This window comes from Vombatus ursinus, unplaced genomic scaffold (genome assembly GCF_900497805.2).
Source record: "Vombatus ursinus unplaced genomic scaffold, bare-nosed wombat genome assembly UNPS02014807.1, whole genome shotgun sequence".
NCBI classification, from domain to species: domain Eukaryota; kingdom Metazoa; phylum Chordata; class Mammalia; order Diprotodontia; family Vombatidae; genus Vombatus; species Vombatus ursinus.
This window is the reverse complement of record NW_020954585.1, coordinates 62,159,564-62,174,730: the sequence shown is the minus strand read 5'-3', so window position 1 is coordinate 62,174,730 and position 15,167 is coordinate 62,159,564. Positions and strand designations below refer to the sequence as shown.

At 39.3% G+C, this 15,167-nt stretch overlaps 1 protein-coding gene across 4 annotated transcripts in view; it reads left to right on the top strand.

The window, feature by feature from the left end:
• LOC114052384 (acyl-coenzyme A synthetase ACSM5, mitochondrial-like) overlaps positions 1–15,167 on the top strand; it is a 66,364-nt gene that overhangs the window by 30,835 nt on the left and 20,362 nt on the right. For all 4 annotated transcript variants that reach the window (XM_027874963.1, XM_027874962.1, XM_027874959.1 and 1 more), the window contains 3 exons: positions 1,220–1,479; positions 3,514–3,724; positions 11,860–12,067. In XM_027874963.1, the coding sequence (XP_027730764.1) occupies positions 1,273–1,479; positions 3,514–3,724; positions 11,860–12,067 (626 nt within the window). In that variant the 5' untranslated portion in view covers positions 1,220–1,272. The remainder of the gene's footprint in view (positions 1–1,219; positions 1,480–3,513; positions 3,725–11,859; positions 12,068–15,167) is intronic.

Sequence of the window (15,167 nt, the reverse complement as noted above, 5' to 3'; positions counted from 1 at the left end):
GGCAAAGAATATAGATAGCTTTTTTCTAAAAGTTTGGCTGTGAATGAGAAGACATGGGACAATAGCTTGAGGTGATAGAAGAGTTTAGTGAAGTTTTCTCTTAAGAATGAGAGAGCTAGGTGTTTTATAAGTAGTATAGAAGAGACAGGAGAATAAGGTAAGATAGAAAATTAGGAAAAGATAGGGGATGATTGAAGGTGTAGTCTGCCAGAATAGATGGGAGGGAATGGAACCAATGGCAAAAGCAAAGGGGTTAGTGTTTACAAGGAGAAGGGCTGCCTCTTCAAGAAGAGAGTAAAAGAGGATAGAATGAGGGATGCTGTTGAGATTATGGAGAGTGTAGAATTGAGGAGAAAAGGGAGTTTGCCAGAGATAGACTCATTTTTTAAGTGAGATATGTGTCAAGGTCCACTAGTGAGGTAGAAGGACAAGAAGTGGCAAAAGTGACTTGAGGAGAGAAAAAAATTATCAAATTATGATAGTGGATTAAAAATATACTCGCTCTCTCCCTTGCTGCTGGTCTCCACACTGCCCCCCCCCCACCGCCTGCACCAAATGCCCAGTGGTATCAGTGTAATGGAATCCTCTGCCACTTAATTTCTACAACCACAGAATTGTAGGAAAGTGCCAGAGAAAATTCCCATTACTTGCATTCAATGCCACCTACACCCTCTTCCACAGCTCCCCAAGTTTCCCTAAGTTCTAATTTAAAGTTAATATACTTCCTGGCCTATTCAACCAACTTTCTAGGGCTACAATTTTAGTAGATATGTGCCAATCACATTAGCAAAGCTCATTTTTGGTAAGCCCTGTCCCCACCCTACATACACTCAATAACTATTAACCCTAAGTCCTGAACAATGCTTATAAATAAATATGTTACATAGGCAGATACAATTACCAGTCACCATAAGAGAAGTATCATTACTCAACAAGAAAGATAAGCTTGATGCTCATAAAAGCTAGCATTTATATTAGTGCTTTAAGGTTTGCAAAATACTCATTTGATTCTCACAACTCTTCAAGGTAGATGTTATTATCCTCATTTTATAGATGAAGAAACTGAGGCTGTTGGTTTTAGTGACTTGCCCAGAGTCACACATCTAAGAAGTGAAAGAAAACATTTGAACTCAGATCTTTCTCACTCCAAGCCCAGTGCTTTATCCACTACACCCCCTACCTGTAATGACTTAACTTTGCTTCCTTTTGTTGACATTAGGTACAAAGATCCTGTGTTTACCCTGCTACCTATTGAAATAAGTCTGTGGAACTATGAAGCTGAGGTTAGCTCACCTGCTCCTTCAGCCACTGTGGAGCTCCCAAGCCTTCTGTAGGCCTCTCCGTTATGTGAGCACAGGGCTGCCCAGCCCTCAGAAGACCTTCGCCGACTTTGAAGCCATTTACCTAGGAAAGCAGCCAATGCCAGAGTATTTTAATTTTGCCAGTGATGTGCTAGACATGTGGAGTCAGATGGAAAAGGTGAAGTTGGGGGGATTTTGACAGACATTACCCTAACAGCGTTTGCCATAGACCCTGAGCCCTAAGGCAGAGGGAAGACAACAGGCCACTGTCCTGAGAAGATTGCTTTCTTTTGCCACCTTGAGCTGTTCAGATATAGAAGGGGCCAGAAAAGGAAGTTGTCCTTGACCCTCAAGGCATTAAAATCATAGATCCTACTTAGACAGTGTTCAAGGTTTATGCACTGGCAATGTCAATTTGTCCTTTGGACAAGACTCATCAGAGAACGCTGGCCCTTTCTTCTCTGACAGTGAGGTTCAATGGTACGATAAAGAGAATTTCAGGCAAAAGCAGTTTTCTTAAGCAGTGGAATAACCGCCAGTTTTCATCATTGCTGAATCCTCTTAATTCCTGTGGGAGGGTCGAATATGTATGATACATTACTTCCAAAGGGCCCAAACCCACCCTGGCCTTGGACCCTCTCTCTCCTCCCTTCAGTTACATGCATCTTCTCTCTTCTTCATGATGACCACGCCCTTCCTTCTTCAAGCTCCTTTGAGGGCATAATTTGGAGCCCATGAGTCATAGATTGAGAGCTAGAAGGGTCCTTAGAGGCTTGCTAGTCCAACCCCTTCATTTTATAGAAGAAGAACATAAAGCCCAAACAGGCTAAGTAATTTGCCCACAATCACATTGGTAGTTAGCAATGGAGCCATGATTCAAACCCAAGACTTCCAACTCAAATCCAACAGTCTTTCCACTGAATCACAACACCTCTTAGGATCATAAACACCTCCCGTATATTCTATCCATCATACTATATGCTGCTGTGGGGAGTGAAAATAAAATTAATAGGATCAAGTCATCAAGAATGTATTAAGCATCTACATAGTGGTAAGTACTAGGGAAACAAAACCAAAGCACAGCCCCTGCCCTCAAAAAGATCATAGCCCAAAGGGGAAGACAACATGCAAACAACTATGTAGCAATAAAGCTACAGACAAGATAAATTGGCAATGATTAACGAAGAGAAGGCACTGGAATTAAAGGGAATTGGGAAAGGCTTCCTGTAGAAGGTAAAATTTTAGCTGGAAGGAATCAGGGAAGCCAGATAGATATGAAGGGGAAGAGAATTCCAGTGAAAATGTTTGGATTCAGGAGATGGAGAGTCTCGTTAGAACAACAAGGAGGGGGAAAAAAAACCAGCCTCAGACACACGACACTTGCTAGCTATGTGACCCTGGACAAGTCACTTAACCCTGATTGTCTCACTAAAAAGCAAAAAAACAAACAAACAAAAAACAAAAACAAAACAAGGAGGCAAGCATAGCCAGATCACAGATTATGGGGGAGGGAGGAGAGGAAATTAAAGTGAAAGAAGGCTGGAAAGATGTGGGGGGAGGAGGGCTTTGAATGCTAAACAGAGGGTTTTATATTTTATTCTGGAGGAAATAAGGAGTCACTGGAGTTCACTGGGTCAGGGAGTGACATGATCAAATCTGTGCTTTAGGAAGATCAGTCTGATAGCTGATTAGTAAGAGACTAGAAGTCTGATTAATTTTATTTACTTAATGTTGAGTTGGATGGGAAAGGAAAAGGAAGAGGAATAATTTCCCACACACACAATTTTGGTTTATATATATAAGGGACCAGAGGAAGACAGCTCTTTGTACTCCAACAAGTCACAAAATTCCTTGCTGATGTCATAGTTGGGCCTTAGGATGTGGTCAATTTCCCATGTAGTCCACTTATCTTCTGGTGGGAAGAGGAGGAAAGTCCACAGAAAAGAGATAAAACTTAGGCAGAAGCATAATGATCATCCAAGCAACTCCTATAGTGTCTGGGGCCCCATGAAGCAACTCCTCAAACCTATGGTGCATTATGAGGGCATTTCTAAGGGCTAGATGCCTAGAGGCTAGATGCTGGATGCTAGATGCCCAATCCCCCTTGGTAAAGTTTTACCTAGGGCTCCCAACTAAAACCTGATACCACAAGATAGAAGGTTACCTTTGGCTAATAGATACTGTTATCTTTTCATCCCTTGTCATTGCCCAGGCTGGAAAAAAGTCCCCAAATCCTGCTTTCTGGTGGGTTGATGGTCAGGGAGCTGAGGTAAAATGGAATTATGAAGAGCTGGGGATCCAATCCAGGAAGACAGCCAATGTTTTGTCCAGAGTGTGCAACCTGCGGCCAGGGGATCGATTGCTGGCGATTCTCCCCAGGATCCCTGAATGTTGGTTGGTGACTGTGGCTTGTATGAGAACAGGTCAGTGAATGGTTCCCTTTGACTTGTGGCAGACTGGAAAACTAGTTAACTCTAGGTATAGCAAAAGGTGGGAAGTTAGGGGAGAAAAAGTAGAATGTGTTAGATCAGAGTGGGAGAAGTAGTTTGTTGCACTCACTCCCCTATCCTGAGCAGTTACTGAGACTTTCTAGAGAATGAGAAAGTATTTATACATATATTGTGTGGGACAGAGACCACTACTCAAATTCAAAGTAAAGACTTAGATACCTTGAAAGCCGAAAGGAGTTTATTGCTTTCTCATGAGAAAGGGTACCACCCCTGGTCGCCCTAATGGTGCTGGCCAGGGAGTACGAGTACAAGTTGGTTACTGAAAGCAAGGCTTATTTACACCCTAACTCGAGTTCCTCCTCCCTAACCCCCTTCCCCTTATCCCATTGGCTAGGCTTCAGGGAGCACAATCTATTCCTGGAAATCTTCCCCAGCAACAGAGAACAAAGGTGGTTACACAAGTTTGCCCAGAGACAAGAAAAGGCTGGAAGTCTTGCAAGGGTAAACAGTTTAGGTTGGGGGTAGGGCTATCTACGTGCTTAAAAACAGGGTGGGGGGGGTTGACAAGGTCAGAAGGGGGTGTGTTTCAACAACACAACTGAATTCCTTGAGAAGGCCATCCACAACAGGTGCCTCCAATTTCTCTCCTCCCACTCTTCTTACTATCTGGCTTCTGACCTTATCTCTCTCCAAATGACCACTGATCTCCTAATTGCTGCCCTTTGTGAGAACTATTAACTAAAACTATTAACCCTTTGAGGAGGCTTCACTTCTGAGAGATCATCTCTCACATATATTATATATACATATAAATATATGTAGTATGTATATAGTATTGATATTGATAAATAGCAGAATAAAGTCTTACTCTGACACAGTGGGCTTTGAGCTTTCCCTGGGGTTCTTTCAGGAAGGTGGAGAAGTTACTATTGGGATCATTACTCGTACTGATATTCAATATGCTTCCACTAGTAATCCTCTTCTTCCCAATCTGATAAGCACATACATGCGTGCGTGTGCATGCATGCGTGCAAACACACACACGTATGCATATATACATATTAATTTTCTTGAGGTTGATGTTCTTTTCTTTTTTTCATTTCATTACCTCTTCCCAATGATTCTCCCTCCCCCAAAAGAACCTGTCCTTGTAACAATAAATAAGGTGAAGAAAAATAAATCAGCATATTGACCATGCAGTGGTGCCATGTTACTATAGACTTGGGAGAGTTCAGGAATATCAGAAGTCTAGTACAAGGAAATAGAGAACTCACAACAAGACAGTAAAGAAAGCTGACTTTATTGAATGGAGATATTAACAAAATGAAGGAGCAGTCAGAGAAGAGTTGGGGCAGCCTACTGGGGTCCTGGATGGAGTTGGGCACCTTATTAGGGCCCTAGATTAAGTGGGGAAACCTCACTAAAAAGCAGTAAAACTTGGTAGATTATTATAGGGTTCTTATCTAGGTCTAGCAGGACCAATTATTAGGGGGAGGGAATGAGGAGCCTGGACCTGGGGATCAGCACTTATTCATGTGAGATGAGGGTGCAGGTGCACAGAGAGAAGATTCTTGGTCACTTGGAGGCTAGTTGGTACTCAAACTTTTCACAGTTTGAAAAGGACTTTGGACCATTACTACTCATTTTTCTCTGACTCAAGGTTTTGAGCTTCCCCTAGGCTTCTTCTTTTAGGAAGGCGGGGAGGCTATTATTGGGGTCATCACCCACACTAATATTCACTAGACTTTTCAGTAGTAATCAATTCCCTTTCTCCCAATATGACCTTTGATCTAGCTCCCTCCTCATTCCCCTGTCCCTACTGTAGTCCATAGCTTCCTAGGCACTAAAAGTACTTCAAACAGCCATGTACACTGGTTATTAACAAGTCAGAAGATTCAGCCCTTACCTGTTAACTTAAAGAAGTTGGTATGTCTCTGTGTGCTTTTCTAAGTGAATATATATGCCTTATCTCAATAAGTCCTCACAATGTCATTCAGGTGGATAGGATGGACATTCTTACTCCTATTTTGCTAATAAGGAAACTGGGGCTTGGAGAGGCAATATGATTTTCCCAAAGTCACATAGCAGGCAAATAGAAAAGCCTGGATTAGGTTTCTTGACTTCATTTCCAGTGTTCATAACAAAATGAAGAAACTAAACAATAAGAAATGGAATGAATAATCACACTATTCAGTCAAAAATTCCACTATAAAAAATTATAATGGAAAAGTGGGATTGCAGGAGTTCTACCCCTGGCCCTGCCATGAAATTGCTGTTTGCCTTCGACAAGTAATTTAACCTATCTGGGCTTTAGTTCCTGCACATGTGAAAGGTAGGAACTGGACTAGATGAGCTCTGAGGTCTGTTTCATCTTCAACATTACATGAATAATCATAAGTTTGAGTAAAGTAGATATAAAGACATAGGAAAGGATAAGATAAAATAAAAGATAAGATAGTCCAGATTTCTGGGTGAAAATATATAGATCAATAGACAGACAAGATAAAATGATAGAGAGATGTAAAGATAAAAGGAAATGAAGGAAGGAAACCAGCATTTATTAAGTGCCTACTATATGTCAAGCACTGTGCTAAGTGTTTAACAAATATCTCATTTGATCTGTCATAAAAATTTCTGGCTTAACTTTTTTTACTGCCATTTACTTAAGATGAGCAAGTCATAACTAGATAGAGTGTGCAAAACCAAACTGAGTCCAATTACAGCCCTGGTGTTAACCAGGTGTTAACCATTGAATTTGTAGACATGTAGATCAGGAACTCCTGATCTACATGTCTACAAATTCAAGTTTGAGATATCTGCTACAGCTCCAGCGTTAACCAGCTAAATTTCCTATTTTACCTGCTATAGATCTTCTATTTCTGCCATCTGTACTTTGATCTGTAAATCACTATCTTCTCTTATTTTGCTCTTTGAAAGTCCATTGCACCCATCCTGCTTCTCCTGTATGAGATTGCTGCAAGTTATGGCCTAAATTCACTGATTTTTGTTTAGCGATGCCTATGTTCTGAGTGTAATAAATTGCAGTTTTTCCTTATCTCTGCATCAGATTGATTGACAGTAGTACTTACCAAGGTATCCTCAAACATTTTTTGTCACAATCCTCACAAAAAACTATTTTAGGGAGGTGTTATTATTATCCCCACTTTTACAGTTCAGGGAACTAAAATAGCCTGAGGTTAAGTGACTTGTCCAGGGTCACACAGCTAGTACATGTCTGAGGTTGGATTTGAATTCAGATTTTCCTGACTCTAAGCACCGTGTTCTACCCACTGCTCCTCCTACCATCACTTGGGTGGATGAATGAATGGATAGATAGAGCAAGAGACAGATGATAGATAGGTAGATAGATAGATAGATAGATAGATAGATAGATAGATAGATAGAGACAGAAAGACAGACAGACAGATATATGTCTGGGTTTGCTATCTTTATTCTCTCCCAATGTAGAGTTTTCCTCCTTCAATTCAGGAATTAAAAAAGTATGATTTCAATGGCTCCAGTTCTCTCAACAGTGATCTGCAACCATTTATCTGGCTTGATTTTTGATTGATGATCAATTAATTTCAACAGTCATACCTTCTACTTTATAAGTAGAAGTTTCTACTAACATAGAACTGGCTAACATTTAATGATATAGTTGGTTCATCTGAGTTGGCAGTTTAAAATTAATCATTCCACACATACTAATTGGTTCCTTTTGTGTGTGCCACCTGAAGTATACAACATGAATATATTTTTAACCCAAAGGACACTGAAATCTCTCACAGTGTTCTAGAAAAATTCTCTTGACATAGATCTCACCAAATGGCCAAAATTACCATTCTATCTCCACAGCAGATAGTCAAACAAGTAACTTGATCACTTTCTCAACAATGATATGATTTGAGAGGGGAAGAAAAGTTTCAAGATGGAGACAGAAAAAAAAATTGGTTTATGGTAGATTATACTTTCAGAGATGAGTGAGAGAGAACACTCTGCAGCCAGAATCTCTGAAGGCTTGAACAAAGTAGCTAAAGTGGATCAACCCCTTAATTTTCAACAAATCCAGTATCTGTGCAAGGAAGATTAAGTTATACTGCTCACATTTTGCAGAACAGGAAATTGACAGAGCCAAGACTAGTGCTAAGTTAGATCTGACTTATCTACTGCTTATAAAGGAATCTTGAGGCCAATTGTCTCTGTTTTTGACAAAGTTACTAACACTTCTATGGATATTCTGGCCAAATCTTCAAGAGGCTTACTATTTCCCTGGGCAAGGAAGATAACAATGGCAAATTTTTTGCAAAATAGGGTTGGGGTGGGGGTGGGGAGGGAGGGTGGGAATCACATATTTCTTCCTCCATAAGACAGAAGAAATATATACATGACATGGATGTTTCATACATATGTGCATAAAATCCTTGTCTAATTCAAAGAATGGCAAAGACTCAGATTCTCAAAAGAGACATATGTTTCTAGTGAAAATTTCCTTATGCATTGTCAAAAGAGATACAAGGAGATAGAGCAGTATTTTACTAAGAGTCAATCACGATTTCAGTTTGGCATTCTCACAGACAAAATTAAAGGGAAAATAAGTCTTATAATCCCTTTGAAGTCATAGAGTAAACCAGTAACCACAGTAATCACCCTTGGGTAAAAATCTTATCTTGTACACATACTCGCTGTCTTGGGTTGTGGTAATCAAAGCCATTTTTCTGGGAATTTCCAGGGATTTCTAGGGAAATTTCTAGGGAATTTCTAGGAATTTTCTAGGAAATTTTAGGAAAATTCTATGAATTTCTGGGAATTCCTAGTCATCCCACTGCTGAACCATATTGTCATAGGAGTTTTGCATCCTGGATTCCATGAGAGTTTAAAGAGGATCTCACCCACTATGAAATCTGCAGGACTTAAAGGAAGTAGCCAGACTAAAAGTAAAAGAAATGTGTTAGTGTGTTAAGGAAGACCACTTAGACTATCAGTGGCTTCAGCTAGAAGTATGGATTGAGTTTTTATAGCTTTTTACCTTTGCTTAGAGTATATATATAGTATTCTGCAACGAACTGGAAATAGGGAATATGTGTTTACTTTGGGGTCTCAGAAATTGTCAAAATCCGGTTTGTTCCAGTGGAATAATATTTTCTCTGTAGTTAATCTTTATCAGAATAATATCTTATATTATCCTGCACTGGCAGGAAATCTCTAAGGTAGTGTCAGCCTCCTTCAAGATGGGATCAGTCAGGTTCTTCCTGTTGCTGACAGTAAGGAGAATAAAATACAACCTCAGGATCTCTATGCAAACTTGTAGCTCAGTTTCTTTGGTTCCTTTTCTGTGGAGTAGATGTTCCTCCCAAACTCACAGTGCACAAGTTTATCTATATCCTCCATAATAACTAGTTCACCAGGCTGATACCCTCAAATCCTAGAAATCTGGGACTTTCTTAGATTCCATTGTTATCACATCTGATCTGGGCACAGATCCTAATTTAGGACCAAGATAGTTTGCAAAGACTTTGACAGCCCACCATGAGTTCTTGCAAGTCCTATCAAAATAGAAAAGTTTCAGGTACAATAGGCCTGGGTATAGGTGTCCTCCAAAAACCAGCCTAACTGAAAAAACAAACAAACAAACAAAAACAGTTTTAGTTCAGAGAGTTCTCTGGGTGCTTAACTTATTTATTTATCTATCTATCTATCTATCTATCTATTTATTTGCTTGTTTGTTGGTTGGTTGGTTTATTTATTTATTTGTTTTAGCTATAACAGCTCCTAAGGACCATGTATAAAGTAGAAGGTATGGCTGGGTTGAAATCAATTGATCCATCAATCAAAAAGCATTTATTAAGCATCTGTTATGTGCCAGCCACTGTGCTAGTCGTTTTCTATCCAAAGACAAAAAACAAAAGCCTAATCCATGAGGAGTTTACAGTCTAGCTGGTGTAGATGATAGATAGATAGAAAGGTAGATATAGATATACACACACATATGAATATATGTATAAATAGGTATGTGTGCATGTATATATGTAGATATGTCTGTATATGTCTACATATGTATGTATATGTATGTGTGTATGCCCACATATTTATATGTGTATATGCGTTTGTATATATATGAATATATGTATCCATGAATAAAAAATATTAATACAAAGACCATATGTGTGTGTGTGTCTGTGTGTGTGTGTGTGTCTGTGTGTGTGTGTAGTAGTGAGCAGCTAGGTGGTATAATGGTTAGAGTCAGGAAGACTCATCTTCCTGAGTTCAAATCTAGCATTTACTAGCTATGTGACCCTGGTAAATCATTTAATCTTATTTGCCTCAGTTTCCTCATCTGTAAAATGAGCTGGAGAAGTAAATGGCAAACTGTTCCAGTATCTTTGCCAAGAAAACCCCAAATGGGGTCACAAAAAAAGGACACAACTGAACAACAACAATAAAATGTGTGAATAGTATACATATGTGTGTATACATATATATATATATATATATATACATACATATATGTGTGTATAGAGAGACTATGTCCCAAAAGTCACCCTGTATATTAAATAGCTCAGGTGCCATCTTCTATATAAATTCTTTCCTGATCTTCCCAAGCAATAGCACCACTGAAAGTGGAATGGCACTAACACCTAGGGAGATCAAGTAAACATTTTTATAGAAAGTGGCACTTGATGTGAACTTTGAAGGAAGCGAGTGATTTGAGGCAGAGGTCAGGAGAGACTGCATTTCAGCCAGTGCAAATACACAGGGATTAAAGATGGAGTCCTGTTTATAATGAACAGTATACAGGCCAGTTTGGATGGTGAGTCAAATGTATCAAAATATTTTGTGTATCAAAAGATGAGATGAATAATAAGGCTGGAAAGAAAAGATGAAATCAGGCTGTTAATGGTTTCAGATATCAAAACAGAGGAGTTTGCTTTTTGTTCCTAGAATTAATAGGAAGACACTGAAAGCTTATTGAGTAGACAGTGACATGGCCAGACCTGTGCTTTGCCAGCTGTGTGGAGGGTGGATTAGAGCTAAGATTTGCATCAGGAAAATATGCACATTAATGAAATCTTGAATCTGTGTTTTAAGTTTAGTAGGAGAGTGTTGCCAACTGACTCACCTACTCTGAACAAAGCCATTTTCTAGGAAAGGTGGGAATATTGATGGAAGGTTGCTGCTGTCATGGCATTCCTAGTACTCAACATTATTGGAAATAGGAAAATAAGAATAAAATTGTTGTTGTTGTTGTTCAGTCCTGTCTGACTCTTCATGACCCTGTTTGGGGTTTTCTTGGCAGAGATTTTAGAGTGGTTTGCTCTTTCCTTCTCCAGCTCATTTTACAGATGAAGAACTGAGACAAACAAGGTCAACTGACTTGCCCAGGGTCACATAGTTAGTAAGTGTCTGAGGCCAGATTTGAACTCATGAAGATGAGTCTTCCTGACTCCAGGCCTGGACCTCTATCTACTGTGCCGTCTAGCTGCTCCAAGGATATAATAATAATTAACATTTATATAGTAATTATTGTATACCAGGCACTGTGCTATAAGCACCTTACGACTATTATCCCATTTGATCCTCACAATGGGGGGGGGCAGGTAAGTGGTATCTTTATCTCCATTTTATAAATGAGGGAACTGGGACAAGCAGAGGTTATCTAATTTGCCCAAGATCATATAGCTAGTGAGTATCTGAAACTGGATTTGGACTCAGATCTTTCTGACTTTCAGGTCAGGTATTCTATCTACCATGCTACTCAGCTGCCTCAAATGAAAATATAAGTTCCTACTGAAGTTTGATCTCAAAGTGTTGATCTGGATTGGGGAAAAAAAAACAGAATGGCTTCTAAATATCTACAGGCATTTAGGAACATAGGAATTAGAGCTAAAAAAAGAAATTTGTTTCATTTTATAGAAGAGGAAACTAGGCCTTAGAAAAAGAGAAGTAACTTGACCATTATCACTCAATAAATTGCAGAATTGGGATTTAGACTAGTGTTCTGACTTCAAACCCAATGCTGTCCAAACTACACCATGATGCTCATTTGTTTCTCTATGGATTAAAATGATTAATTCCCTAAATTATCATTGTCTTCTTCCTTTTTTTTTCAGGGGTTGTCATCATCCCTGGAATATCTCAGCTAACTGTAAAGGATATCCAGTACCGACTGCAGGCATCTGGTGCCAAAGCCATCATTACCAATGACTCCTTAGCACCTCAGGTGGACACCATTAGTGCTGACTGCCCTTCCCTCCAGACAAAAGTGCTTGTCTCTGGCAGTAGTCGGCCTGGTTGGCTGAACTTCAGAGAATTATGCCAGTGAGTTGTGATTCTTTTGGGACAGTAGTCTGACCTCCTAATGAGAATATAATGAAGAAGGAAGGAAGGAAAAGAGGAGGGGAAAGGGAGGGAAGGGAAGGGAAGAGAAAGAAGGAAAGGAAAAGAAAGGAAAGGGAAGGGAAGGGAAGGGAAGGGAAGGGAAGGGAAGGGAAGGGAAGGGAAGGGAAGTGAAGGGAAGGGAAGGGAAGTGAAGGGAAGGGAAAGGAAGGGGAAGGGGAAGGGGAAGGGAAAGGGAAAGGAAAAGGAAAAGGAAAAGGGAAAGGAAAAGGAAAAGGGAAAGGGAAAGGAAAAGGGAAAGGAAAAGGGAAAGGAGAAAAGGAAGCCAAGCTAGGGACTCTCTCACATATCTTAGAATGTTAAAACCAGAAAGGACCTTAGAAACCATCTAGTTCAACCACCTTTCCCCAGATTCTCCCCTCACCACATCCATCTGCATTTTAGATACAAAGCCAGAGAGTAGAAATTCTGCTTGGTCCAGTAGACTTGTCCAAGGCCACTGGAATAGTTCTCAAGTAGAACTAATTCCTTCAATGAAAATGGCTATTTAAGCTCGCTAAAACTGAGAAGGCTGTCATATGAATGGGCATAACTGTTGAGGTCAGATTTGGGAGAGCAGTTCAAGTGTGAAAGAATTCACTTAAACATTCTCTTTTAGCCATCTGGAGCTTTATTAATGTGAAAAGCACATAGACTTTTACTGTAGCAATGGGGCTGAGTAAAAGGTACTGGTATTTGGGGAGCTAAGCTTATATAGAGATGTTCAGGATGATGATGTAGTTTTAGGGTTTTATGGTGGTTAAAGATAAGGACAGGATAAGGAAGATGGGGGAAATTTTATGACAGGATGAGGGAGACAAGGAATTTTATGGTCCAGGATAAGGGGAAGTTATATCACATTTCAGGATAAGGGGAAAAGGATTTTAGGATGTTCTCAAGTTACATGATGAACTACAGAATGAGCCCATCCCCCTCAGGAGGGGCCTAACAAAGTACTAGAAAAGCAATCCTTAATATTCTCTTTAACCCCTAGGGCACCATTTATATACACATCATAACCAACAATTCAATTTAATTCAATAATCATTTGTCAAGTGCCAATTATGTGCCAGATACTGAGGATTCAGAGACCAAAAAAAAAGTGTCCCTGACCTCAAGGAGCTTATATTCTACTGGAGGAAAAGTCTTTTGGAGGAGATGACCCTTGGGCTTTGCCTTGAAAGGAGCCAGGTGTTCTAAGAGGCAGAGGTGAAAAGGGAGAGTATCTCATGCTTAGCAGACAGTCTATGCATAGACCCAGAGATGGGTAATGTCATGTCTTAGATGAGGAACAGTAAGTATTATTTGGTAGGTGTGTTGAGAATGTGCAGAAGAATAATACATGATTGGCCTCAAAAATTAAAAAAACAAAACTACCATCTGTCAAGTATAAAAAACTCAGACCAACTGAGTCAGTAAATAATAATGAGGCATTTTATTCAGGATGAAGGAATTACAATGTGGGGCATCACCCCACACAGGGATGCCCAGAGAGGGGAATTACAACAAGAGTTATATCCACTCAGGAGGGGCAGGTGTGTAGGTAGATAGAACAGTGGGTAAAACCACAGTACTGGTTTTAGCTACCTCTAGCCCACAGAGGCAAAGGCCCAAGGCTAAGGTCACCTAGAGGGTCAGCAGAACAGCTTTCTGGAGGAAGGGAGTGGCAATAAGAGATTAAAAGTACAAAAGTGCAACCTTGGAACTGTCTCTGTCCAGGAACAGGGGCAGTTAGAAATTGCAGGTCAGAGCGAGTTGACACATCCAACAATGGTATTCCCTAGCCCGTTCTATAATTAGTCCTTTTAAAATTATAATTACCTCTGATTGGAGGGATTTCAGGAGCCTACAGAAATAAAAAGTAAGCTCCCTGAAGGCATGGACTATTTCTTGTTTCTGTTCGTTGGCTTTCTGTCCCTCCCGCCTAGCATAGTCCTTTGCATACTATTGTATTTGTATATTGTATATATAATATTAATATATAATAATATTAATATATAACATTATATATGATATATAATATATTAATATATAATAATAAATATATATTGTATATGTATAAATATATTGTATATGCATACTATTGGCACTTAATAAATATTTTAATTGAATTGATATACCGTGGCAGTTCTAGAGGTCTTGTTATCAAATTTCTATTAAATGCTGTATTTGGAGATAGGAGGGTGAGGAGAGAGGAGAGGAATTCGTTTTAGGCCCCGTTTTTTGTTTTTGTTTTTGTTTTTGTTTTTTTAATTTTAAAGTTTTTTAGAGGCCTGGGCAGGTAGATGGACAGAGCACCAGCCCTGGAGTCAGGAGGACCTGAGTTCAAATCCGACCTCAGACACATAGCACTTAACTAGCTGTGTGACTCGGGGCAAGTCACTTAACCCCAACTGCCTTATTAAAAAAAAAAAGTTTTTTTAGAGGCCTTTTGTTTTTACAGCACAGTTAATTCATATTATACCCCTCAACCACTGAACCTTCTCTGGTAACAAAGAAAAAAGTTTAAACAAAATGAATCAACAGTAACTATTATTGTCTGATAGCACATACAACATTCCACACCTATAGTCCACTTCTCTACTGAAAGAAGGAAGACAAAATTTCCTCATCTGTTTTCTGAAATCAGGAGTGGTCCTTAAAATTAGTCAGGCTTTAGTCGCTTTTAGCATTATTTTCATTTGCATTTTTGTAGCCATCGCATATTTTGTTCTCCTGGTTGTATTCACTTTGTTTTCTAACAGTCACAGAAGACTTCCCATGTTTTTCTAAATCTCATATATTAAATCACATTTGTATCAATATTTCATAAGATTCATATACCATATGATAACTGAGACAAAATAGGACAGAATGAGATGTTTGTAAAGTGTTTTACAAACCTAAACCACTATACAATGCTATTATTAATTAGGTCAATCATTTCCTAATTTATGGGCACCCACTTTAATTCTAGTCTTTTGTTACCACAAAATGTGTTTATATACATATACATGGAGAGAGAGAGAGAGAGAGAGAGAGAGAGAGAGAGAGAGAGAGAGAG